This window comes from Anopheles cruzii, chromosome 2, assembly GCF_943734635.1.
Source record: "Anopheles cruzii chromosome 2, idAnoCruzAS_RS32_06, whole genome shotgun sequence".
NCBI lineage: Eukaryota > Metazoa > Arthropoda > Insecta > Diptera > Culicidae > Anopheles > Anopheles cruzii.
Genome location: NC_069144.1, coordinates 29,716,709 through 29,743,857, shown reverse-complemented (window position 1 = coordinate 29,743,857; position 27,149 = coordinate 29,716,709). Strand labels below are relative to the sequence as shown.

The 27,149-nt window shown below is 45.7% G+C and overlaps 2 protein-coding genes across 2 annotated transcripts; one reads left to right on the top strand and one right to left on the bottom strand.

The window, feature by feature from the left end:
- Positions 1–24,045, top strand: LOC128268952 (uncharacterized). Its single transcript, XM_053006268.1, has 7 exons — positions 1–334; positions 13,030–13,810; positions 13,904–14,030; positions 17,811–17,931; positions 18,525–18,601; positions 19,513–19,894; positions 19,957–24,045. The coding sequence occupies exons 2-7, from the start codon at positions 13,238–13,240 to the stop codon at positions 21,443–21,445; spliced, it is 2,769 nt and encodes a 922-aa protein (XP_052862228.1). The 5' UTR covers positions 1–334; positions 13,030–13,237; the 3' UTR covers positions 21,446–24,045.
- Positions 24,046–24,245: 200 nt separating this feature from the next.
- Positions 24,246–26,630, bottom strand: LOC128278820 (sodium- and chloride-dependent glycine transporter 1-like). Its single transcript, XM_053017547.1, has 7 exons — positions 26,622–26,630; positions 26,319–26,544; positions 25,835–26,258; positions 24,934–25,672; positions 24,649–24,858; positions 24,416–24,586; positions 24,246–24,347 (listed from the first exon to the last, which is right to left on the bottom strand). The coding sequence occupies exons 1-7, from the start codon at positions 26,628–26,630 to the stop codon at positions 24,246–24,248; spliced, it is 1,881 nt and encodes a 626-aa protein (XP_052873507.1).
- Positions 26,631–27,149: the final 519 nt, after the last annotated feature.

Genomic DNA, 27,149 nt, shown 5'->3' with positions numbered 1-27,149 from the left:
TATTTTTCACGGAAAAAGTGGTTACGATGCCGTTCCCTGCATTACCCTCGGTTTGCTTCTGGCTAGAGTGAGAAGATTGAGTTGGGTCTAACGCAAAAGATCCACTGCACCAAACGAGAAACATTAAACGTTGCATTACGAAAAATTTAAATGTACGCCGGTCGCGTGTAAACTATCGGTTAGACACACCTTATTAACACAGAAAGCCCGCAACTAAACTCAGCTGTTTGGCCTCCGTCTAGATGAGACTTGCAACGCAAAAGAATTACAACCAGTGTCGTTGACCAGGTTCTCAAGCGAAGCATCGACCTCCAGGATTGACTGGATAATCCATGTAAGTGTACTCTACACTGTTATCAGGGTTTTGTAGTAGATATCGATGAAACCTGTCCACACTGGTCAGTCTCATCTATTGTTATAATATGTTTATTTTCATCTTTACCAAATTTCATTCGAGATTAAAGTTTGACTATATTTGTAGATTGAAAACAGCTCAGATAATAACATGTTCTTTTACTTTACGTTATTTACGGGCTGTTGGGAGACTGACAATTCCATTGAACTTTGTTTATCGATTAACCCCATAATGTTGGACATTGTTTTCTCGCATCACGGACCTGGTGAGCATGCGTACTGCGGTGACCCCCAGAGCATAAGCAAGCTTCCCATTCTACGTTCCATTCGTCCCGTTGCACGGAACACCGGACACAACACACACACTCCCGCTCCTCAGAAACATCAATGGCGAACAGCACCCAGAAGACCATTCTTGCTTTCGCCGTGGGGCAATTTCACTTTCGAACCATTTCGGCTAGGGAGTGGGTGCCGAATGTTGTCGCTATGTCGTGTGCCGGATCCGTGAAAACCGGGCAATCAATTAGTGGATAGATTTCCGAACATACAAATCCCACCGCCCGAAGAACCTGCGGATGCATCGAGCAGGAAGAAGTCAACGGAAGCGGAAAGAAGCCGTTAATCGACAATTATACTTCGCCTCGCCGCCACAGCGCCTCGTATTCTCCTCGTATCGATCACTGCACGGCGCCTGTGGTAGGCAAAAGGTTATCTCTCTGTAAACGCAACCGATGACCTTGACTCGCGGGGATTCCGGTACGCCCGAGACGACGGACACCGTTGTGCCGTTATGTGCCGAACCTATGTGTCGTTAGCACGTTCCTCGAATCCGGTTCCGCATGCACCGTTTACAAGAAAGATACTCGCGGGCTCTGTCAAGAACACGCCTACAGTGGAGATATCCAAGGGCCATATTCTACATTGCCATGGATGGCAGCTTAATGGGATAGTTTTATTTTCTTCTCCTACAAACACAATCGGTCAGCAGTATTCTAACGACGACTTCCATTTGCACAACTTAGAGACATCTTCCTCCGCATCTAGGGTTAATATGTGTTGTCCTTGTCCAGAGTCAGTTGCCTATTAGCACCGCAGCATCTTGGCTACAGTCAAACGAATGGAACATCCCCGACTACATCGACCAATGACGCTTGTAAAACCATGAGGTACTGAGAGCAACCGTATCTATAGTAAATCATCTGGATTGTCCTGGTTCCTTATCAAAAATAGTCAAGCAATGCCACACGCCCAAGGCTGATAATTTTCTTAACATTTTTGTCCGACAAAGCGGGTGTTATCTTGTGACTGTGGCGGCATTGCTGATGACGGAGTGACGTCTTTTCTTTTCTCGATTCCCTCGCGATGACGCGATGGAGACCGCACTGTTTATGTGCACTTGAAGAGTGTCCTCGTCGCATATTATCAGTCCCCGGTAACAGATTTCGAACGATGCTCTCCGTCCGGCGGTGGTGTGATGCAGTTAAAAGCGAGCGAACGACGAGAGTGGCTGAATCGCGTCGAAACGTTTGGCTTCGTCTAATGGCGGTTAGGGCATGATGAATGGGCCTGAATGAATAACACTGCCCTCGGTGGGGGGACACACATTTTCCCCGTTTGCTCATGGACGCGAAAAAGAAAAGCGTCAATTTAGGAATTTTTGCCACCAAAATCATCCAACCAAACGGGCGCGGTTCCTGCTGGAAAGCTGCCAAAGGAAAATCACCGGCCGCCACAGCGGCCAGATCACTCGGAGACAGGCTGGGTCTGATGACGTAGCGAGCGCGCGCGTTAGTTTCAGCCGTTTGACTTTTCATTTCGGTCCGTTTCGGAATGAAAAATTGAGGAATTTTGGTGCTAAATTTGGGAGACACCCTGCGGCGGCAGGTTTCGTCGAACGGACGGCGGCTGACTATTGCCAAAACCCGCTGTCCATTTGAATAGCATTTCGTAACGCTTTGGATTCGCTTAGAAGGGTTTTTAATTGCACACGTAAATCATGTGTTCACCGTCGTGCTGGGCCTTGACGTCGTTGGGTCATCTAGGGAAATTCCTTGTAAGTGGCAGAGAAACTCAGAGCTCCTAGACACATTCTTCGGGTGCTCGAGGAGCAATTTGTGCTGCTTGCACTGTGTGCTTCTTGTTGCTATAGGCTATCAATCTAATTGGTTATATGTGATTTATATTATTAGGTGTATGAATTAATTCTTGCGGTTTTATGACATTACTCACAAAATATCCCAATTTTTTTTAATGAAATCACGTCATTACGCATCGAACGCAGCACATGTTTTTTGGTTAAGGTTTTAAACAACATCTTTTTTAAGCATCGGAAAATATCGAGTTTTGTTCTTGACATAGTGTTTTCGCGGGGAGTACTTCTTCATTACTTCTACATGAAGAAAAGTGCTACCGAAAGTCATCATATTTTAAAGGATGTTTACGGTGAACATGCTTACGCTTAAAAAGTGGTGATTTTGACTTTCAAGGCTAAGAACGATCTGAGCACATTGCTCGATCGGAATGCATGTCAAATACAAAAAGAACTTGTAGAAATGTTAGGAGTTGACCACTCGACAGTTTCCCATCGCCTGAGTGCCGTGAGAATGATTAGAAAAATGTCTTATTGGGTTCTTCATGAATTGAAAGAAAGAGACATTAAACGAAAGAAAACCATTTGCGAGTTTCTGCTTGCACGGCAGAAAAGAAAGGTGTTCTTGTACCGAATCGTCCCTATTGATAAAAAGGGGAGTTATTACGAGAATCCTATACGCAAAAAGGCCTGGTTACAGCCTGGAAAACCAGGTCCATCACAACCAAAGCAAAATATTCACTTTGCAACTTTTATGCTGTGCATATGGTGGGATACCATGCGGCAGATCTTGGAAAAGATGATTGAGCACAGACAGAACACATACCACCTCTTCATCGATTTCAAGGCCGCATACGATAGCATAGCCCGTGTAAAATTGTACGAGACCATGACTAGTTTCGGAATACCGGCCAAACTTACCAGACTTGTTAGAATGACCATGACCAACGTCACAAGCCAGGTGAAGGTGGATGGAAAGCTCTCCAATCCCTTTGCTACCACCAAGGGATTGCGCCAAGGGGACGGCCTAGCCTGCATCCTTTTCAACATCGTGCTGGAGCGAGCCATCCGGGACTCGAGAGTAGAGACCTCAGGGACAATCTACTTCAAGTCCAGCCAGATCCTGGCCTATGCTGATGACATAGACATCATAGGTCGACGGCTCTCCGATGTAGTTCAAGCCTACACAGGGATTGAGCATGCGGCGGAGAATCTCGGCCTGCAGATAAACGAAAGTAAGACCAGAGTTTATAATGGCGCCACCGTCAGCAGCCCCACCAACAACATCGGCGAGCATACGTGGGGGTGACGTACTAATAGGTGACCGAAAGTTCGAGGTCGTCCCGAGCTTCACCTATCTAGGGTCAAAGGTTAACACCAATAACGACATAACTGAGGAGATTCGCGCCAGGGTGTTAGCAGCCAACAGGTCATACTATAGTCTGAGGAAACTATTTCGCTCACATCTCGTGTCGCGACGGTCGAAGCTGGGATTATACAGAACCTTCATAATCCCAGTACTCACATACGCATCTGAGACATGGACACTATCGAAAACTGACGAAACCCTCTTAGCCGCGTCCGAGAGGAAGATGCTCAGATTGATATTTGGCCCCGTATGTGAGGAGGGACAATGGAGGAGCCGCTACAACAGCGAGCTGTACGCAATGTACGACGACCTCACTGTCGTGCAGCGTGTGCGTCTCGCCAGGCTCCGGTGGGCTGGTCATGTTATGAGAATGGCGGACGACGAACCAGCCCGTAAAGTCCACTTAGGCCGTCCGGAGGGGCAGAGGGGGCGTGGTAGGCCCCGTGTGAGATGGAGAGATTGCGTCGACCGGGACGCGATATCGGCCGGTATCCAGATGTGGTGGACGAAGGCTCTCGACCGCGAGCGGTGGAAAGATTCCTTAAAGCAGGCAAAGACCGCTCGACGGTTGTAGCCGGATAAGTAAGTAAGTAAGTATATGGTGGGATATGAAAGGTGTGGTGTATTGTGAGCTTTCAAAACCTAATGAAATTATTGATGGACAAATCCCATCGACAACAATTAATACGTTTGAAGCAATGTTTTAATGTCGAATGTCGATGTCGAATAAAACCGCAATAGTTAATTCATACACCTAATATGTACATGATTTTCATCGTTCAACTGATCGTGCAACCAGGGCATCGAAAAGAGGTGGCATTTTCACGCTTATCGTACACTAAATGAACCGTTCCCCACCAGGAGGCGATACCGTTGCATTATGGCGAAAGCAATAAAACGGGTGTCCGGGTGCAGAGTTCTGTGAAGCACATGTCCACACCGTCACACAAAAACAATACAACTAGGAAGATGTATTAGCGAGGCAGAGCAAGCACGTTCGTCACAGAGAGGTGTATTACATCACGGTATTTAGATGCGCTGATCCGATTTGGTAAGGCAGCCTGAAACGACAGCTGCCGGTCAGTGGGGCGACTACACACGGTCAGTGGGGTGGCCTGGTGTTTAAAAGAGTTAAAAATAAGAGAAAACTATTCCTATTTATACCACACTCCAACGGCCGCGGTGCCCCCGACGCACATGTTGCGTGGTGAAGCAACTGCGTGGTGTTGTGCTGACGAAACAGTTAGAATACAATGGCCTAAGGCTGGCAGCCCATTATGTTTTCGATGTCGAAATCGCCAAGCAATCACTAAACCGTAGCTGTGGTGAACAGCTGCGATGCGTGGTGTACGCTTGACGAACTGCTTTGTGGCGCGACGAACATTACGGACTTTGCGGAGGGCCGCGCAAGGGACAAAGTCCAAGGGGCACGGAAACCCGGCGGGTACCGGTTTCGTAATCAACTGCTCGAGGCAAATCTCCTCTCTAAACAACTTCCTCGTTAGCCTAGTCCCCGAAAATGTGCCACGATCGAGATCGTGCCTCACAGTCTCGCGCCAGATAAGCGCTTCTACAGGAACACAGTCCCCGCTCACAGGTAACAGGAACAAAGACGGGAGCTCCTGAGGATCTTCTAGCTTTCCGGGAAGCTTATGGGATCGTCTGGAACACCCCGCGCCCACCCGGGGGCAGAATCAGCTGGTCTTTGTAAACAGTAAACAAACACTAGACACCCAGCGCGCGAGATTGTGCTGGGGACGACCTGCGCGTTTCTTCTTCATTTTATTTGTTTTTTTTAGACGCTTAGTAGAAAAGCAAACGAACGAGTAGCAGTAGCAGCGCCCAGCAGTAAGTGAGGGAGCTGCGCCGGGTATGGACAGGTCTTATCGCTTCGCTTTCTGATAAGAAACTTGGCAAAAATGTTCCTTTGGTTCTGTGGAACAAACTGGAGTCGGGGTTTGTTTAGAAAGCCTGACGCTTTGGCTTGGCTCGCGACAAAATCCTGTTCCGTACCCTACATAAACGTATCTACGTGTTCAAAGAAGTTCGAAATCTCCAACCGCCGATAATGGTTCGTACAAACGAAATGCCCCGTGCAGTCCGGCCAAGATGCAGCTATAATATACCTACACCGAAATCGATAGCGATTTTTATAGCAACAAAGAATATGTGACCATAAAGATGTTTCAAAAATTGTGGTTCGCGTCTTTTATGATATTTTATGACTCATTGTTGTTGTGCCGTTTTATTGCAGCCGGGCGGGCGGCCGGCGGCAGAGTCGGATATTCGCCAAACAACCTGTGATTGTTCAAGTGTTTACAACTACCAGACAGCGTTATCACACCCCGCTAGGGACGTCAGTGAAATATGGCACGGGCGCCTTTCGATGGCCGACAAAGTGTCGATAATTCGGAAATGTGGGGTGTCCAGTTTATTGACAGGGATCGATACAAAATGACCAAACCAAATTCCGCCACAAAAAGCATCTGATCTTTTGGGGCGGGCACCAACAACAACATCCAAACGGGCGCAGTGGCGCATCACTGACTCATTCTCGCCCTGTCGGTTCGTTGGGGGCCGGACTGTGAAGTGTATGTTTTGCTTTTTTTTGTATCTATTTCGGTCATTACATTTTTTACCATCGCATGCAAATGAAAGCAGATAGAAAAGGTTCAAAATCGATACCGTGCTGGGCCAAACGAAACAACCGTACGCTCCTCTTCTATTTCGTATATGGTTAAAATTTCGGCCCCACTGCGGAATTGAGCGCTGAAGTGTTTGTTGTCTTTGGCAAACATTTGTAAATTGCTGGCGATGACGTACCGAAAGACGCTACGCGATAGTCTTTCAATGCGTCATGCAAACGGTGAACTCTAGTTTTGAGATAGAACGCAGAATAGTCGTGATGTTAGCAGAAAACATTCTCGAGCTTCAGCAAACACATCCTAAACGCATTAAAGATTAACAACTTTGAACGGCGGCAATACTGAACGTAAGTCAACGCAAAACATGCTAATGGTGGGCCATAATTGTACGTGCCCCCCAAATCGATCCATTTCGACCAATCACAGTTGCTGGTTTCCTTTTGGGATGTATAAACGGCCAGATGTACTACGTAAACATTGGCGGCGCTCGCTCTGCATACATTTCTACCAACAATCACTCTCAATTCTCTGCAGAATTCGACGAACATGATTGACAATCGCTCTTCTTCTGTCCACTAGAAAAGTTGTCAAGGTCAAGGCGTAGACGAGCGGGAACAGACTGCTTTATCTACCGAGAAGCTCCTTGCCCGGCATATTTCACTAGACAACTGTCCATCACAATCTCAGAGAGCACGAGCGCGAGGTGATCTCAAAAAGGCAGGCAAAATCCGTCTCCGTTTCATTTGTTTCTGCAAAACTTCAACACATTTTTCTCGAAACAATGATTTGGACAAATTTATTTTTAATGTGGAAACCCCCAGGTGTCTTATTTTTATCTACCGAACGTTTTATTTTTATCGCATCCACGACGATATAGGTTATTTTGCTTGTTGACATTTAGGTATTTTCAAAAGTTGAAAAATGCCAGAGTAAACGTTTCCGATTTATTGCCACGGGAGTGGGGGGCCAATAACAAATGTGTGAAACATGTAGTCTACATAGCTAACCGGTTCGCAGCAGGATGTTACAAAGGCGATCAGCGAATCGGTGACATACCGGTTTTCGTCGTCGTGGTCGTGGTCGCAGGCGCAAACCCGCGCTAATAATATTGACATTGAAAATTAGGTTCGGCGCAAGAAACTTTTTTAAATTTAAAGATATCATATGACTTCATTGTTCGGTCGCGATCGAAATTGACTGGTTCGTCCGCCGTTGCGTCTGAGGTGACTAAAGCCAAGATAACATAACTGTTTACTACTAACTCAACGCGGCTCGCTGATGACGTTGGCGATGTTTGGCGAAAAACATCCTTGTTTTGACCGTTAAGCAGTTTCACAATTGTTATCTCTGGTCGATTTTGATCCTACCTGCGGCAGGCTTATTGGCTCAGGGCAACTTCCCGTCGCGATTTTACTTGTGTTCCGGTATTAATCCGGGTTGCAATGGTTCCGCATATCGTGTTAAGCTGTGTACCATTTGAACAGTGTTTAGCTCGTTGGTAAAACTGTCCCGAATGCGTTTATGTGCAAGATTGGTTAAGTTTGAAGAGCATTGCAGTTTTGTTATTGCATCAGAAATCCAATCGACTTTACATCGTGTTTATCATGTAATTCAGTTCGCTACGATGCGAATACCATTTAACGTTTGAGTGAGTCACCTGAAGTGATTCCTTAAAAATCGCCAAAACTTATCTGGAGTCAGATTGAAGAGAATTGCAGACAAAATGTTAACATGGATCCAGATTTCACGAAAATTAAAACTATCGCCGCTCGACAACAGTTATAGTGTAACTTATTTAGTTGTAACGTAGTTATAAATTTTAGCTCCGTTTTTGGAATTTATCGTTTGAGCAAACGATTCGGATAAATATCTCACCTGACATGAGTTGTTGAAGTGTACGTCAAACTGTCAACTGTAGACGCAAATAACAACAGTGATGTTGATCTAATGTTGTTACCAGGCTTAAGCACAGCTAAGCCCTCCTCTGTGCACATAAACCGGGTAGATGCGGCATGATTTATCCTTCACCAACCGGCCATTGCCCATTAGGCCTAGTTCGCTTTGGCGGATGACGATGGCACGGCACAGCGCGGAACTTGACATTGAACGAGTTCGCGTTGCCATAGTAAATCATTTCAGCCCATCACGGAGTACCCGCCGACAATAGGTCGTCAAGTGTCCCTGGTGATAGCGCTGTTTTCAAGGCTTGGTCAGATGTGGAGGGCACGAAGATAATTGCACTGCAAGGAATTGCAATTTTTTTGGTGCATTGTCAGCATATTCACAGAGCATCGAAAATAATACTTAAATTAAATTTAGATACAGCTTTAAAATCAGCGTTTCAATGGGGAGAATATACTTTATGTTGATTCGCAGCGAATGTCTGCATCTTTTGCATCAAGACATTGCGACATGAATTGAGCAACATCAAGACGCCTTTCCTCTGCATTTGAACGCAGCTAATTCGCAGCAGGCCATGTGTGATTCCCCAAGCCAGTAAACCAATTTCATCATCACTCCTTTGAAGGACTTACTTTACCGCGATCAATCACTGTATGTAACCTCTGTACCCTGCCCCACGACCTAAAGATCGTATTTTTCATTCCACTCGTCTTCGTTTGCATCCTGTGTTTTAGGGCTAGAATTGCAGTTTACAAATATTGGATAGTTCCCAAAAGGTTAAGTGTTTCCCTTACGAAACAGAAGTGGCGTCTCGCTTTGGTAAGCGTCAATGTTCCGTAGAAACAGGTGGCCGCCCCTGTTTGGTGGTGCAGACCACAAACGGTGTGTCCCTTTTGGCAACGATTGCTTGCTGCCATTCAATGTTTCCTGCTTCCAATCAGCGCGTGTAATTATGTCCGCAAAACAGATGTGCAAACGAGAGTTGTTTTGAATGTTCCAGCGGCGGCCAGACAGCCAGTGTTCCGTTTGCAAGTTCTGGACCACAATACGATTACTTATTGCATCAATGAAAACACTGAACCATTAAAATTTGAACTTGAATCGGTGACACACGATGAGTGGTGCAACTTTTTATTACTTTGATGTAATTGGCTTTTCAGAATCAGAATGCACTTACAACTCGGTGTTTTTATGTTAACTTCGGCAATATTCGGCGAAAATTTTAGTCATTCTCAGAGTTACACCCTTCAAGTATCGGCCGCACGTCCGTAGAGTGTTTGGTTTCTCCGGTACACGTGTTCCAACGATTGCGCACTGTAAAAAGCGTAAGGGTATTCAATGAGACAGACACGGCGGCGTCTGAAGTGTGCGGTTCTAGGAATTGTTTGTAATTCGTTTAGGGCACGCTCGCACGGGTTTGTTACGATACCGGTAATATCCCGGAACTGTGTCTTTGAAAGAATACTGTCGTGCCTGTCTCGACCCATTCTACGAGTGTTGACTCGACAACGCTACGCCTGTCTCGCGGCCCTTTTACGATTCCATGGAGTGTTTTGAAACTCTGCACACATTACGCTAATTCCTGTTGGCACAGAGATAAGGGTGAAAACCGTCCAAACAAAATACTATACTGCACGCGGTACTATTAGCTATTACTTTAGTAGGATTTTCATATCGTTTCGAATCGGATGTGCTTGTTTTGTTTTTGTGTTTTGTCGCTTGGTTGTGGAATTCACAAGAATAACCCCTCCGTTAATGCACGCGTGATGCGCACAAAATTCCCCGCGCGCGATACGACAACTCGTTTGCTGTTCTATTCATCAGCTGTTTTATTTTATTCAAGCGTAGTTTGCGAAGACACTTGCCTATTGTGTGTTGCGTGTGGTCAGTCAGGGTGCGTATGGTTCCGCGGACTAGGTCGACCGAGTATTATAGGTATGTGTGCATATTAAAGTGAGTCACATGCTAATGCCGATTACTCATCGCATAAAAGACTTGATCGTAAAACTAAGTGGCACCACCACAATGATGATGGAGGTTGAGAAAAACAATATCTTTAGACACGGTCTGCGATGTTCGCATTATCTTGTGCGCTGCGTCTGGATGTGGCCTAGCGAACGTCATGAACGCCGTGAAGCTCACGGTGTCGTGAAGAGAGCTAAATCGACGCGACATTAATTCTTTATTACATTCTATCATTGACCGACGCATATGCTCGACATTTCCGTTAATGAACAATTTACGTGTTTGACGAAAAACAATTAATTGTTTCCAGTTCACGGGTTAGCCATTTTGGTTTATCAGGCCATTAGGCTTTGACCGGCTGTCAGCTTCCTTCTCGCGCTTCTGTGCCCTCAATCTGGGCAAAATCTGCCCGTAGTAGCATTCCGATTAGACAACTCGCGGACACTTGCCACGTTTGAGTCGCGCAAGTGTGTGAACCATTCGCGCGTGTATTGCTTCACTGCGGGTGACTGTATTGTAACGGTTGTTGCTACGTCCCCCCCTCGTACATCATGTCCCTTCCGCATCACGCCACATCTGACACATGGGGTGGCTGTCTGATTTGTTTTGATCGCTGCTTCTCGCGGAGGGCCGAGCGCGTGCCATACGAGAATCGTCCGAATCGTCGCCCAGCGCCGCGTGGGTTTAGGATGTTTCTTCTTCTTCTTCTTCGCCTCCGTAGCGGCACGGCCTAGTAGCGTGTGCGGTCGCGTAAGCAATCAGCTGATTCTGTTCCGCCGCTGGAATTCCGCTAAATGAGCATGGTGTGACGCGTCAGCGCGGTCTAAGGGATAGATGATTGAAATCGTCGTAAGCCCTCGTCGTGAGACGTTTTGACATGCGCCCCCGGTGGGTTCCGTGCGTGTTCCGTTCCATACCCTCAAATCATGTCCTTGTGCCTCTACCGTTACGCCTAGAACAACTGTTCGATGCCAGCAAGGTAATGTTCGAACTGATCAGTAATCAGAGGTAAACAGTGTTCCCTTGAACTTGCGCTGAGGTCCGTACCGTTAGTTTCCGCAGTGCGCCTCCTCATCGTTTCCATCAGTCAGTTTAAATGTCATGTGGTTTTGGGCACAAATAATATGGTGATGTGACCACTGACATCCAGCGAGACATCTTAACCCCCACACATAGTCAACAGAAATGAGGTCCGAGCGCTTCGCTTGATGACACGCCCGCATGTTGCCGCGACACTTCGCTGATCGGTTGACATTCGGGGCTCCAAGTCATTTTCCAATCGAACGCGTGCTTGGCACGCACCGGTTGTGGAAAGTTACTAAAATAGTATCGGGGGTCTCTTTGCCGACTCTCTCACTCTCGAGTGCATCGGTCCAATTTTCAATCCGCTATCAAAACAAAAACATAACCAAACGTCACTGTCAAGCAATCGCGAGACGGAGCTCTCCGAAAGAGAGTGAGAGAGAGCATTCGTTTCGGATTTGAGTCGAAACAAAGCGTTTCTCGCAGGCGCGGCAGTTCGTGGTTGGTCTCTGAACACGGTCGGTCAGTTTAAATTGGTCTGTTCGTTCGATCGGGAGGTGGATCTCCGGTCTGGCAAGTGGTTTTGCTTGACAACCGATACCGTCGATATCGAATTTCTAGCGCTCCAGTAGCCAGTCCATCGGAACGTGTTTCGCAAAGTGCCAGAAACCGAATTATATTGAGACAATTCAGAATCGGGTCAACGGGCACCCACGTTTCCTCATTCCCGGCTTTTACATCGCCCCGTGTGTGTGTGTGTGTGTGTGTGGATCTCTGCCGGGTGCAGTTTGTGTAATGTCAAAGGCTGGGGCCGTTCGTTGTCATCGTCGCTACAGCATCACATCGCCATCGGATTGGGAATTACCACCAATCTACGGCTCACTTACGTAAGTCCTGGGGTGCGCTTGCTTCCGTCATCCCCGTTCGGAGCGCAGACATACCGCTTTATCAGGGACTCCTCGAAAGTTTTGATCATCTTTTAAGCGCGGAGAAGTTTCGGGGTTCGTTCGGTTACCACGGGCGATACGCTTCTAGATACAGCAGCGTGTCTTCATTCAATTCCTGATTGTTAGTGATGCATGTGCTGCTGCCGCGCTCGGTTTGCTGCATGTGGCTCGGGCCCTACTACGATTGCATCGCACTCTTATTTATAGGGCAGCTCATTAGGCAAGATGAGTCAAGTCACAAACTGAAACGAGCCATCGAATCAAATGTCACCTCTCGGTCGCCACGCTCTCTCTCGTGATCTTGCGAGCTCTCTAATTGTTTGCCACGTGCGAAATTACATGAAAAATGCCAGCATTGTTTATTTTGCCCTTTTCTCGTTGCCGTTAATTGATGCGCTTTGTTGCGGGTCGATCGATTACTGGTTATCTCTGGTTCAACGTCATACGTCAAGTGAATTTTCAAACAATTTTAATCGCCGGTCTGATGCTTACTAAAATATTACACTTACGGCACGAGTCGAGTTCTAAGTGTGTTACCTGAATGTCTACGTGTAAATTGGCAGAAAGTCTTTACCATAATTTATAGTATCTAGTTGGCAAGAATTGTTATTTCAATTGGATATCCTTTCACTCATTTATCCTCGGTGAATGAAACACATATTTTAAATATTTTTTGGAATGTTGCAAAAGTTGGTACACATTTTATTTTACAAATGCTTTTTTTGTGCTTTACAGATTATATCGAGCCAGCGTTTCAGCAAATAGGAAAACGAGACACACTGTCTATTATCAAGTAACAGCTGTCTGTTGATTGGTTCGGCCAAACAAGTCCAGTCCGGCAAAATAGCCACAAAAATCCCTCGCAAAATTTTTAGCCTAATTTTGAAATACGGCGGCGGTATTAACTTCCACCGGCCAAGAACACAGTTTGCGATACAAGGGTATGGTATATTTTCTGGGCGATTGGGGCATGGGAGATATTGAACGTACTACGGCGCAACATGTACCTACAAATTTGCAGCAACTCAATTTCCACAACTTCACCAATAGTCGCCAACTGCAGCAACATCAGCAGCAGCAGCAGCAACAACACCAAGAACAGCTGCACAATGTTGCCTACCAACAACAGCAGCAGCAGCAGCAGCAGCAACACAGTTTGCACCAGCAGCACGAGCGATCTCATGCTACTGATGCATTTTATGTAACCAAACCTGGCGATAATCTGTCCGCGTACTTGAAGGATGTGCAGCAGCATCAGGCGCAACAATCACCGTTTGCAGGGCGACAAACTGGCAACCGGCTGATCCTTCCCGCCGCTCATCAGGAGATCGCTGACCCACGCTTGTTGTTGCACACCGACGGTTCTCAACACTTGCAAAACTCACTTCAGCAGCAACATGAGCAGGATACGCAACAACACCTCCATTACCACCACCTGCACCAACATCAGCAGCACCCGCACCACGATACTGAAAGTGATGAGGACGAGATCGCTCTCTACCCTCTCAACAATCAGGTATTGAAGCCCATTCCGATAGATCCTTCCTTCTTAAACGGACAAGTTTTTTCCAGCATCAATCATTATTTACGCTTAATCTCTTCACCACAGGTTGGCGGTCACACCCGATTGCTGTTGCTGAACCAGAGTACTGTGATCAAGCCACTCAACCTGCGTGAACTTGAGTTTTATCAAAACATTCCCAGCGATATACAGCAGTTCGTTCCAAAATATAGAGGTAAGTGAGTGAGTCATTCGGTGCGGTTCTCGTTGAAGTGGATGAAAGAATGCACGGGGAAATCCTCCCAAGGCATGCTCCATTTCCCGGCGAGGCCAGCCCTCGAACAATCTTGGAAATTGATTTCTCTCCGTCCGGTCGCTGTCCGGCAGAAGGCAAGACGCGTATGCTATTTTTGGCGTTTTTAATGTGGCACTTTGAAAAAACACGTGGCGCCAGAACGGAATGTGCGACGCGACATCGTATTCCACTGGCCGCCCGACCGACCACGGTCGATTAACGAATGTAGTATCTTCGGATGTTATTTACTGGCTTGGTGTTTCTTGCTCCCGGCAGCGTAGCGTCATCGTGCCATGCCACTGAAACAGTGTTTTTATTTCTTTCCCACTTCCTCACGTTACCCATTACTACTTACCTTAACTGGAACAATCTGGTTAAAACCAACAACAATGACAATTAGTTTGCTGGAAGGAATTTTGTGAAAAGTTTTTTGCGGGCGCCCAAATCCCAACAACCATTTCTATTTAGAATTTTAATAATTATCATAATCCATGTAAGGAATAGGTACAAGGCAAGTGGCCTGTTCTCGTGTGAAATTCTACCATTTACTACGGCCACAGCCGTCAAACATGCTTGCTTGCGTGCTGTTAAATATGTTGATCTATAAATTATCTGTTTTCCGTGTCTTTTTGTAGCAATCTGTAACCATTTTAGTGCCGAAAAATACATCGTTAACTGCTTTTGAATAAGTGCTTGAAACGATTCGGTACGTTTTAACGAATCTGGTTTGCGCACAGCACTTGATCAGAACTTTGTATTTGTAATCGAACGAAATGATATACCTTGGGTTGAATTACGTGACTCCAACGAAAGGGTAGAATTTCGTTTTATCCTCGTCATTGCGTTTCTTGCAGCGATAGAGCAAATGTTCTCGTTTGTGGATTAGTGGTCGCTTGTGACCAGGTATCTTCCACTTGCGCATTGGAATGGAATTTTCCCTTAACTCTTGCGCATGGCAACACCGCGCGCGATCGAAGCGTCGTTTTATAATCGTTCCCAAGTGTGTGTCACCATTCGCGCGAGGGTTGTAAAGTTCAAAGAAAGCCAACAGCTGGTGCTGCCTCGAAATAGTAGCATTTTGTTCGCCTCACTCGGTTAGTAAAACCAATGCTCTAGGTGATTAATGCTTGGTTAGGTGTGTTGCAATCGGTTTAAGCCGAAGAAAGCAAGTCCTCCCCGGGAAACCCTTGTTGCCCTGGAAACGGCATGCTGAAGGTCGGTAGCTTCTTGCTGTTAGGTTGGTTATTGAATGTTTTATTCAAGAAAAGTCGATGCGATGCGTAATAGTTTGAGTGGAAGGTGGGCAACTACTAATAATCTGCTGACTATTTTTAGTAAACAATTTCCAATGAGCTATTTTTACTCTCTGCTGCCTTGCAATGGAACGACGAGCGAGAAACTTCATCTTCAAGCATGATGCATTTTTGTGAAAATGTGACAATTTAAACTAACTATATTTATAAATAGATCGTAAATTTTGAAGGCTGCTGTAGTTTTTAAATTTCCACAGCATTCTACAACATGTAACTATCCCGGGACCTTTTTATAAAGATGCTTATGTAAAAGAGGTCATCTTTTTCGCTTTGCGCAACTAATCCCATTACACACGGCGCCGTTCATTGAAGGTTTAAACCTAATCTGCATTTATTGAAAAGGTTTAACAATAAAAGCCACAGTAGTACACGATCCTACTTTTGTCTCCAACTTTAAATGTCTGTAGCTGCACATTTTAAGGTACATTTTGCAGCGCTGCACTACTTTCATGGGCTCAATACGTAATGCGTAGATTGTATGGAAGAAAAAGCCTTTCCGTCGATAATGCGCTTTGCATTTGCAGGTTTGTCTAGAGGGCGTGTTGCATTTGCGTATTACGTGTGCGCTGCTATGGTTCAAAGTTGAACTCCCTAGTCGATGCAATTCTATTTATTGCGTTCTTCGTGCAGCGTTTTCGCATCAGCAAGTTACGTATCAGTTTAGGCGGCAAATGCGTAATCGGTGTTGCAAATCTTAGTGTGCACTTAGCCATGGATCAATTAGGTTTAGTTAATTAAAAGTGAAGTTTGTCATTACTCGCGGGCTACTTTAGCGGTAGTTGGACGCCACCGATACAAATTCTTCACATTCCATAGACTATCTTCCTACGTTCAACCGACCCCATTCACAGAATTGCTCTGCCTCAGATCAAAACAACTCCCCGACGAGGCTACGTAGCAGAATCCAAAAACATTCCAAAAGAAGATATACTAAAGAGGGGCGCACTCTCTTCTACTCGAAATTCTTCTGCCGTAACCTTTTATTGCGCTTCATTTGCTCCTTTTTGCTTGCAATGTCCCCCGGAGCTGTTTTGATATAGAATTTCATCAAGTGGCTATTGGCTGCGTATTTTTCAAGATTTTCCGGTGTTTGTAGCCTTTAACGTTCAAATGTAAAAGAAATCCATCAAATACTCTTGCATGGGATTTCGGATCGGTTGTTAATGTTGGAATTTGCGTGCTTGAATTCGTTCACTTGATTTGATGTGCACCAATCGTCCTCCTCGGACTCTCAATGTGCGGATGAAATTTGCGTATGAATTAGGAATGCGTAGAGCATCTCAGTTTGGCGCCACCATCACTTCAGTGCGGCGCCACAACTTTTAGTCAGTATTGGAAAACACATGGTTGAGTGGTTGGCTGAAAACAGGGAAATGTTTCGGTCTTTGACTGTATCTGAAGTGTCCACAAAAATGGTTTGGAAAATGCGCATTGGAAGTATCGTTTTTATTAAAGAGAATAATTGATTGCCACAGAAATATCATATTTTTCGTGAACCAAAATACATCAAGACCGGTTGTGTAACGAATGGCAAAATGTAAGCAAAACGAATATCAATATTTGTACACGAATTCTTGTGCCAGGGATTACATACGTTAAGAAACACGACCGTTGCATTCCGTGATATATCCTATATTAAACAATTTTTTATGAGAAGAATCTGTTACGTGTCACTTTATTGCTTTTGGTCATCACATTTAGAATGTGGAAGAGGAATGATGCCGTTGGCAATATGGCGTGGTTGTGGTGTGTTTACGGTTTAGTATTCATCCGTGTGTGGTGATGGAGCGACAGTTTACTTTCTTTTCGGTGTTGGTTTTCGGTTAGGATTTTCTTGCGATTTTTTTTTCTGTTGCCATGGCTATACGCAACTTACTTTTCAGACGCTAGAGCATATTGCGTCGCTAGTCATACGTTTAAGCGTGTTTCGTAGCTGTATCACTCTACCGCAGAAGCTTCGGTGAAGGTCAACTCGCATTTTATAAGGCAAAACCGAGTGCCAATCAATCAGTATCTGAAAAACCGGGTTGTCCAAGGGGTTTGATTTGGTACTAAGTATGCTTTTGGTTGGTTTAGTCGAATGTAACCGAAACGCGGCGGAAATAAAAGCCTAAAATAAAATAATCATGCGCCACTAGGCGTCTCCATTGAGTGCAAGGCCTAAGAACGCGATGATGTTACGGTGTACATTGTAGTTAGCACACGCTAGGCGCTAGTATTTTTGGTTGTCCGTGACTCTCACCACCCCGTCAATGTCACTGTGGCGTTGAAGGTGTAGCACGTGAAACAACATTTTCAATTCCACGTGTACTAAACGAAAACGAAGAATCGACAAGTCAATGTGAATATGTTTGTACAGTTTTTTTCTGTTTTAAAATAATGCTTGCGTTCTTTCCTATCGTTGCAGGTGTGATGCAAGCAGCAACCATGGGTGGCTCGAAGCTCGAGAAGCGCTACTCGCCCAGCTTCCGTGAAGATTCCGCACGGAAGACGGCGGCTTCGAAGAGGAAACGCGAAGAAGTGCTACGGTTAGTAGTTGACAGCCGAGCAGATAGATGTTTGGTGTTAGCTTACGGTGTACCTTTTCAGCACATCGATATCATATAGACCGAGTTCTGCGTGGTTTTGCGCGCATGTGTGTGTGTGTAGCTTCGGAAAGGCAAACTCAACCGCGTACAGGCCGATCGACGTGTTCGGACGATGATCGATCTCATCGCAAACGCTGCTGCTTATTTTCTGTTGAGTCTGTTTGGTTTGTCCCTTGTCCGTGCCGCATATGCCGCAAGTTTTTTCGGGTGTGTCAATCGTTGTCCCGAAACCGAACCACTGTTGCGTGCCGCTTACGCACATTAAATATGCTTTTCTTTTAGGGATGCTTCAACCATCCTCTGCCCGATCCAGATCAGCTGGAATGCGTCAGGATCATCATCCTTTGCTGCACTCTCACCGCTCAGCGACAGTAACTTTGTCCTCCTGGCATAGAGTGCGCACCCAATTCGTTTCAACATCCAAAAGCTAAAACTCACCCAAAAAAATCACAGAAAATCTAGTTTTTGCTTAAGGAAATAGTTCAGTTCGTCTCTAATATCGGTTTTCTCTTTCTCTACTCTTCTACTTGCAGGATGAAAATACATAAAAATGGAATACCTTCTGAAGTGTTAAAAAGTATTGCACAGATAGACAACTCTAATAAGCAATGTTAGTATCGCGTTCGCGTAGTAGCACGGCGTTCAAGAGTCCCCTTTTTTGTGAGACCCGAAACATCATCCAACCGATCAGTTACCACCGAGGCTTCACAATATACGTGCTTTTCGTTCCATGCTGGACGCTCTAAGAGGAACGCGATCTTAACAAGCGCTTCTTCATGCACCTTTCGCTAACTATAGTGTTGATTTAGCTTCCGATTCCGAAATCCATTTCATTTAATTTGTTCATAAACCTCGGACGGATTGTGGAAGTGACTCCGTGTGCTTTAATCCCCTGGTCTGGTCGTGTTTTGTGTTTCGCATCGTTCATTTACATAAATTTCGCATTCCTTGCATCCAATGCCATTGAAATTGTTGCTGTACAGAAAAATATGCCTCAACCGCGATGTCTTAGGACATAACTTGCGAGCTTCTAAGAGACTTTATTGCCTTTTCCATCTTGGACAATTGCGTACATTTGCTGGCCGTTGGGCCGCTGTTGTAGTCGAAAAGTGCTGTGAGGACTAGAACTGATTTGTGCTCGTACCATTCATATGTGCTACATCTGCGTTCTACAGTTAGCGGTAGTTTTTACGTTGAAATTAAATATCGTCGCCACGCGTCTATCAACAATCGGCAAGAAGGCTACAGCAGCAGCATTTAGTCGTCATCGGAACAAAGCAATAAATCATTTTTTACAGCTGCAGGCTGTGGCATAGCTGGACACAACAGTCTACAAATCGTTGCGCATCATTTTATTCTCATCATTCATTGACATCATTGCCGGCACCATTGTTGAGTCGCTGCGTTCTCTGCAAAGGAATTGTGTTCTTGACTATTTTATGATGCACTAACAACCGCAAATGTTCTCTTTTTATATTCATTCCATGTTCATTCATCACACTCTGGACGATTGGATCTCAGATTTTCTAATGTTGGAAAACATCACGTCGGCATATCGGCAACCGTGTATTCTCGATCTCAAAATGGGCACCCGGCAACACGGTGACGATGCATCTGCTGAGAAACGTAGCAAACAGATGGCGAAGTGTGCCGCGAGCACGTCAGCCTCCTTAGGTGTTCGGTTATGCGGCATGCAGGTCTACCAGGCCGATCTCGATCATTACATGAAGCGTGACAAATACTGGGGCCGCGAGCTGAACGAGGATGGGTTCAAGGGTGCGTTGCAGAACTTCTTCCACAATGGCTATCGATTACGGGTCAAGGTAATCGCCAAAGTGCTGGATAAGCTGGAGCAGCTACGGCGTGTGATTGAGAAACAGTCCAGCTACCGCTTCTACTCTTGGTAAGGAATGGCAAACGTTAGAAAGAATGTTTTCCGTTACTAAACAATGTTTTCCATTGCAGCTCGCTGTTGATAGTTTACGAAGGTTACGAAGATCCGGTGACGGTAACGGATAGTACCTACCCTTCGGACGCCGGTGATTACCATCTGCTGGAGACGGAGTCGAATTCATGCTGCTACGACGCGGATGCATCAAACAGCTCGATCGAACAGTTTCTGCACTCATCATCCAACGAGGAATCTCCGATGCCATCGACAACTTTCGGACCCAAACGTGTTCCAACTGCTCACACGACAACAACGGGCGGTGAAGCCTTTGCGCCTGCCTCTGAAACCACACCGATTTTTCCTGGGCAACATTTTCGCAATCTGGCCGGTGGTGAGGCTGCTGCGGTCGCAGAGACTGTAGACAACAGCCGGCATGGGGAACAAAGCGGCAGTTCTTGCGAACGCCGCAGCACAGACCCTAAGGTTCCTTTTGTACCAATATCGGAGGAAACCGTCTACCCTGGAACAACGGAGGAGACGTCTTTGGCGAGCAAAGCTATTCCATTGCCGCTGCCTTCGGCCAGATCGATCAGCGCTGCGAGCGCTGCTCAACCCATGAACAGCTCCAGCCCGCATTCGATGGACTCGTGGATGAACTACAGCAGCAATAGCAACAGTAGCAGTGATGACTATGTGGCGGCTTTCGTTGTACCAAGTCACGCTCAAACGGCAACGACCGACCTGCCGGACGCTAGCTCCGATTTTGATGCCAGTTTCGAAGCCAGTCGAAAACCCGCCGGCCACCACACGGTAGACGGCGGCGGGTTCAGTACAAGCAGTATTACGTTCGGGCACAGCATACTCGACAGCACCAAAAGCGGTAACAGAAACGCAGCGCCCGATGGTAGCGGACCTGGTGCCTTCGGCAGTGATTCAGTGGCGACGTTCAAGGACCATCGCGATTCCATCACGTTCGGAAATAGTACCGGTAATGGAGGTGGTGCGGTCGACGGTGCGAGTGCTGGGCAGCATGACAACTCGGATGCCGGCTACCACGAAGATGAAGAGGTCGATGACGACGAGGAAGAGGGTGAAGTGGACGATGAGGAAGAAGAACGGCAGCTGTTGCGTCAGAAGATGACGGGCACGAGTTCTAAACGAGCTCGCGGCAAGGAATGTGGTACTGGTACTGCCGGAAGTGGAGCTGGTGGTATCGCTAAAAAATCAAATCTCGTAGGTTCCTCGGCCAGTGGAACAGCCTCCTCGGGTGCTATTTCCATACCGTTGCGCCGGAAACTTAGTTCCAAATCGAAATCTGCTTCACTGGGCGGAGTCAGTGTTGGTGGAGCCGCTAGCCTTGGTAACGGAGCATCTAGCACGGTCGGAATGGCAGACGTGAGAATGATCGACTTTGCGCACACAACGTTTGAGATCAAAAACGGTGGCGCATCGTTTTGTGCCACCGCAAACGTCAAGGTACACCACGGACCGGATAGTGGATTTCTGCGCGGTTTGGACAGTCTCAAGCAGATTCTGACAGAAATTTGCGAAGAATGCTACTGAGCTACGGAATAGTACGACGGTTGTCCGAGTTTGAATAGAGAAGGGTGAGCAAGAGAGAATAAGAGACATGCTGCGAGAGTAGAGTAGAGGGCACTTGATGCAGTTCATTGAGCAAAAGAGGATTTTTAGAAGAATTAAAAACACGCAAAAGGAGAAAGACCCTTTGTGCGAAATTTTCATGTGCAATACGCGATCATGTCCGTTTCGCTATTCAAAACAAAGGTAGTAAATCGGGACACACGGTAGGCAAATGATGTTTTCTAATTTGTTCCCTTTTTTACTCAATGTTGATTTCCAGTTTGGCTTTCGTTGTGCATTAGAAGCAAACAAAAGCAACAAATTTTGATGTTATTTAGACAAAAAGAATCAACCTTACCCGTCCCGGTATTGCTAGAAAACATTGGGCACCAGCAACCGTCTCGTGATGTTTATAGTTTGCAGATAGTCCACACTCTGTTGAAAAGTGGTTCAGACTAGTGGCGACACTACTCGGAGAGCAGCGATCAGTTGAAAGTCGGTCGGGAAGTGAAAGAAGCGAGAAATTCTGTGAAGATTGTGATACTAAGAAAGCATTTGTTCTGCGTCCTTACGACAAAAAGCACACGCCAACAAAATACACGACCCAGAGGTACACAAACAAACGAAACCTACCGTACCGGCAAACCACTAGTAGTTTACTGTATATACGTTAGGTACGAACGCGCTCAATGTTTTTCATTTTGTTGTATATTAAGTCGTACGCTGTGTATGTGTTTGTTGTAGGCAGTCGATGGTTGTAATTATGGAGATAAATGTGGTTTATAATATGATAGAAGCCATTCTCTTTTGTCGTATGTACTTTATGTGGATTTTACCTTTGTTTTGCGAAAATGCAGAAAATAACACACTGTTTTCGAGTGGTAAACTCAACCGTTTTATGATTTATTTACGAACTCGCCATTTACTCTGCGTGTTTGCCGTGCTGAGTGGAACGATGGAAGAAGGGCATCGAACACCGTTTGCTCGACGTCGGAGGTAGCTTACAGACGTCATTACGCTGAGCCATAGTGTACTGCCAAAAGTCGAACCAGCAAGCAAACCAAGGCCACAAAACTAGCTTTAGTCGTCTGTAAGTGGGCACACCTGTTTACCGTTCACCACCGATATACTTTAGCGCGAATTATATTCCTTTTTCCTCATTTGGATTAGATTTGACGACGGTTTAGTATTGCGTTAGTGCATTGTAGGATCGGATTTATGTTTGACAGACAGATTTTCTTTGACCGAATAAGCCTACGGACAAAAGTTAACAACAAAATCGCGTTGTCATATTTTGTCTACAATTATGGCTTTGTTGTTTTATTATCTGTTTTAGCTTAAATTTTACTTCTTCCAAAATAGATAAGATCTCTTCCCGTACCTAAGTCTCGTGTGTTTGTGGTTGTTTGTGGAGTGCATAGGCCAACTTTCAGTCCCGGTTCAGTCAGTATTACTTGCTGAGTAAATATGGTACAAGAAGACGCAGGCAAGATTATGCACACTTCCTAATATAACCTTATCTAGTTCAGAATGCGCTGTCAACATCGCTTTACAGAAAGGCAAAAGAAACCGTACTAGAATAAGACGAAGACGATGGCGAGGGTCGTTTTATCCTTATTCGCGTTGTTTGTTACTCTTTGCGCGTCAATTATGGGTTAAAACTTACGCTGCAATCCTGATGTACAACATAATGCTAAGGCGAGTAAGAAACAGAGAGCGTTCAAAACTGTGCGTCAAGCATTCGTTGGTCACGCACGTACCCTTTCATGCAATAATGTACACGCGATGCACACAGTACAATAAAAGAAATGACAAATCGAAAATGACCAAAAAATTACAGCAAAACTCTTCTCTACTTGTCATAAATCTTTGTTCGTTTTGTACAGATATGTAATTTACTACTACCGCAAAGTAACATAGCCACTTTTATTGCAAATTTCTCGCGTAAACTACGATAGATATCAAACACATACGAAAAGAGTCTATATTTGTGTAATGGCGTGCAGATAGATTCCTACTCAAAACTAATCTGAGACTATTGCATTTTTCTTCTCCATTACATGCAACCACGTTACCAACTAAATATCTGATAAACGGACAGTGCATTCTGCTCAACTACCCCAACACCCGTGGAATTCAAAATGACTGCAATATTTATTCTCGAATCATGGAAAAGGACGTATTTATAGCAAAACACAAATCTACGCTAAATATTCATTTGTTTAAAAAGCTGCTTATTGTCGTCATCTGAAATTGGATTGTTGAATTTGTTTGTATCTTCACGTACGTTCACAAGGCAGAAAGCAACAAATTGATCCGAATTTGAGAGTGGCAGTCGAAGAACTATTGATCTAAGCTCGTGATGGTTTTTATGTTTACTATTGCGGTAACAGCCACTGGCGTGTTTCGCGTGCGGTGGAAGTACATAAAAAATATTTATTTGTAAAATAGTAACACAACTAAAAAACGCAATAGGGATGAGGTAGTGTAATTGAAATATGGAGACGAATAAAACAATATATATTTGGAAAAGCATCGGCTTAAAAACATGGACACATATAAGATACAAATAATGTAGCGTTGTACACATTGATTCGATGAACCTGAATAAAGATTTTGACATTAAACATTTATTGATTCCCAGAGCACTGCTTCGTCATATTTTTACCATTTCTAACAGCCGTAACTATTTTCTTGTAGAAGTGACGTTGTAGGTCGTTCTCTTAGGACACAATGAAATTCGTTGTTGAATAAATTATGACAGGCTCGGCCAGCGTCTACGTTACAGCTCAATACCACCGCTATTTTCATACTCCATTTCAGATGCCAGTCTGGGATGGGCCGGCTTCCAAAATCTGCTAGGCTTTAGTAATTGCTGAACACTCTGCGACACAGTGGGTGGTTGCACTAATTGATCATATTGTTGACGGCAGGGCGTAAGATGGCACTTACCTGTAGTTTAATGGAGCCCGGGAGATGTAGTATTTTGATCATTGCCACCAACACTATGAGCCCGAAGGGGAACAACGCAATTATCCAGCCCACCAAGTCGGCCCAATAGGGATACACATACCGTCCGTACGTTAAAGGCTTATATTGAAGCCAGTTGAAGCACAATATGAACTGAAATCCGAGCAAAAAAGCTAAAATACGGTTCCTCGATACTTACAGGCTCCTACACTTACAGCCAGAGTCATTGGAGTTACGTATTTCCAGATCGTTATCCAAAAGCGGTGGAACCAGGCTGATCGTTTGCCTAACATTTGCTCAATGTTGTGAATGAATTGTTCGGCACCATAGATCCAACCGATGAGGATGCACTCGCTAGTGGCTATCAGTAAGACCGACCAATTGGCGGCGTACTTATCGACCAGCTGAAACCAGTACATGCCGCTCTGTTCGCGTAGATCAAGTAGAACAATACGATTAAAATCTATAAACATATCAACAACATTGCTCTAGCTACCAACATTGGTTATAAAGACTAGTCCTCCAATGTATCCCGCTACGCTGACAGCAGAAACAACCGCCAACTTTCTGCGACGCCAGTTCGGGAACGTGTCCAGGATCGCCGTGACGACCGTCTCCATCAGAGTAAATTGTGAGTCAAGCCCGAGCGTCAGTAGCATGAAGAAAAACAGCACCGACCATAGTCGAGGCATTTGCAGTTTAGCAACGAGCTCGGGAAATACCACGAATGCCAGCCCCGCTCCTTGATCGATGACGCTCGTGACGTCAGTGTTCAACTCGTGGGCCAAAAATCCAATAATGGCAAAGATTACAAATCCTGCGAAGAACGAGGTGAGAATGTTGGAAATGGCCACGACAATCGCGTCCCGGTAGCAGTTGTTATCGAAGCGATTGTACGACGCGAGCGTGAGCAGTCCGCCCCAGGCTGGGCTGAGTGAGAAAAAGATCTGCACCGCAGCGTCCCCCCATATCTGGGCGGTCTGGAGTTTCTCCCAGTCCGGACGCAGATAGTACATGATTCCATCGTACGCTCCCGGTAACGTCAATCCGCGAATCAACAGCATTGTCAGAACGACGTATGGGAACAGTGCGGTGAAGTAGACAACCTTTCCGGAACTTTTTACGCCTCGGCAGAGGCAAAGGAAGACGATGATCCATGCCACTAGCAGACAGAGTGCCAATCGTTGGTTAATTGTTCCCGTTTGCTCGATACCGGGAGAAAGCTGCAGAAAGTAGTTTCTGGAATGAGCGCAATTTACATTTCAATTCTTATATGCAACTGGTACGAAATTGATACCTAGGCAAAGCTAGACGGCATAGTTTATCGGTATAGCTGCGCAAGGCCCTTCTAGTAACTATCATTAAGCGCTTGGAAAGTTTGATCTTTACGGTCGTGGTCACCTGAAAAACTCTTCCGCAGGGGGCCTCTTCGGTGTGCGAATGGACACGTTCAGTGAGTCGATCTGTCCGGCTGGGAAGCAAGTGGCCATGTAGTAAATTCCCTTGCTGGCCAAACAGTCATCTTCCTCCTCGTACGAGAAACAGTGTTCACTCGCCCATTCCTGCTGACATCCTCTCCACGGTAGTGGAACCTCGAACGAAACAGTCATATAGTAGACGGTCCACGCGATGATTACATTATAGTAGAGCATAACTGTGCCGGCTATTAGTATCATGGCGTAGCCCATCCCTTCCATTAGAGGAGCAAGCCGCTTGAACAGAATTGCCGGACCTAGTCCCGCGTACTGTGCCAGCGAGAGCTCCATGAACATCAGCGGTAGTCCGGCGATGACCAGCATAACGGCAAAAGGTAAAAGAAACGCTCCTGCGGACGAATCTCGGTCAATAACTGCTGAACACATACTCGATTGTCAAATGCTCCTACCTCCTCCATTGCTGTAGCAGAGGTAAGGAAATCTCCACACATTTCCCAAGCCCACAGAGTAGCCTAGCAACGATAGGAGAAAATCGTATCGACCTGTCCACGATCCACGCTTGGCCAGCACCGCATCCACCGGTTGGTCGTCGTCATACTCGTTCAGAATAGCCAGCTCCTTACGTCGTTCCACCCGCTTCAACCATCCATCCGCGGTACGTTTGGTGTCGAACTCCTATGAAAACCGAAACACTAGTGTATAAAACTTCTGTCCTATTGCATCACTGAGCAGCGTTTTTGAGCAACAAATACCGTGTCCATCAGTCGGGTAATTGATCTTTCCACTCGTTGCTGCTCCAGGTAATAACTAACTATGGACTGGTTTTACATTACACGACACTGCAGCTGAGATTGGCGCCCCATGGAACTGAACAGAAACGTGCAAAGTGGAAAAAGGTAGCAAAAGCATGAGAATTTTCGCATATTTCGCACCCCTTCTGAAGGTCGTAGATCAAGGTCTGCCTGGTAAAAGGGGCTTATGGAAAGATGAACTGCATGTTGGTTTCGGTTTTTTATATTGCTACTAGCCGTTCCCGGCGTGCGTCGCCTCGTCTCATTTCATTCTCATTTCTCGATGATCTGGTGCTTCACAGGATCCGACTTCCTGGTGACATCGGATCGACAGCTCCGTCGACAAGGTGCGTATGGGTCAAACTTCTCTCGAAGAAGAACCGGTTCCAGCGATATCTTCAATTGACCTATTAATAGGCCTCCATGTAGCACCGCGAAGGTAGCCCCTGATTAGAAAGAGATCTGTCTGTCCTCTTTACTTCCCTGTGG

Bases quoted from the DNA above. Each gene is read 5' to 3' on its own strand.
- LOC128278820 (XM_053017547.1), bottom strand. The intron at 24,587-24,648 runs GTAAGTGTAGGA...CTCGGATTTCAG, and splicing joins TAACTCCAATGACTCTGGCT to TTCATATTGTGCTTCAACTG. The intron at 24,348-24,415 runs GTAAGTGCCATC...ACTGTGTCGCAG, and splicing joins CGGGCTCCATTAAACTACAG to AGTGTTCAGCAATTACTAAA.
- LOC128268952 (XM_053006268.1), top strand. From the start codon at position 13,238: ATGGTATATTTTCTGGGCGATTGGGGCATGGGAGATATTGAACGTACT. The intron at 18,602-19,512 runs GTTAGTATCGCG...ATTGGATCTCAG, and splicing joins AGACAACTCTAATAAGCAAT to ATTTTCTAATGTTGGAAAAC. The intron at 19,895-19,956 runs GTAAGGAATGGC...TTTCCATTGCAG, and splicing joins AGCTACCGCTTCTACTCTTG to CTCGCTGTTGATAGTTTACG.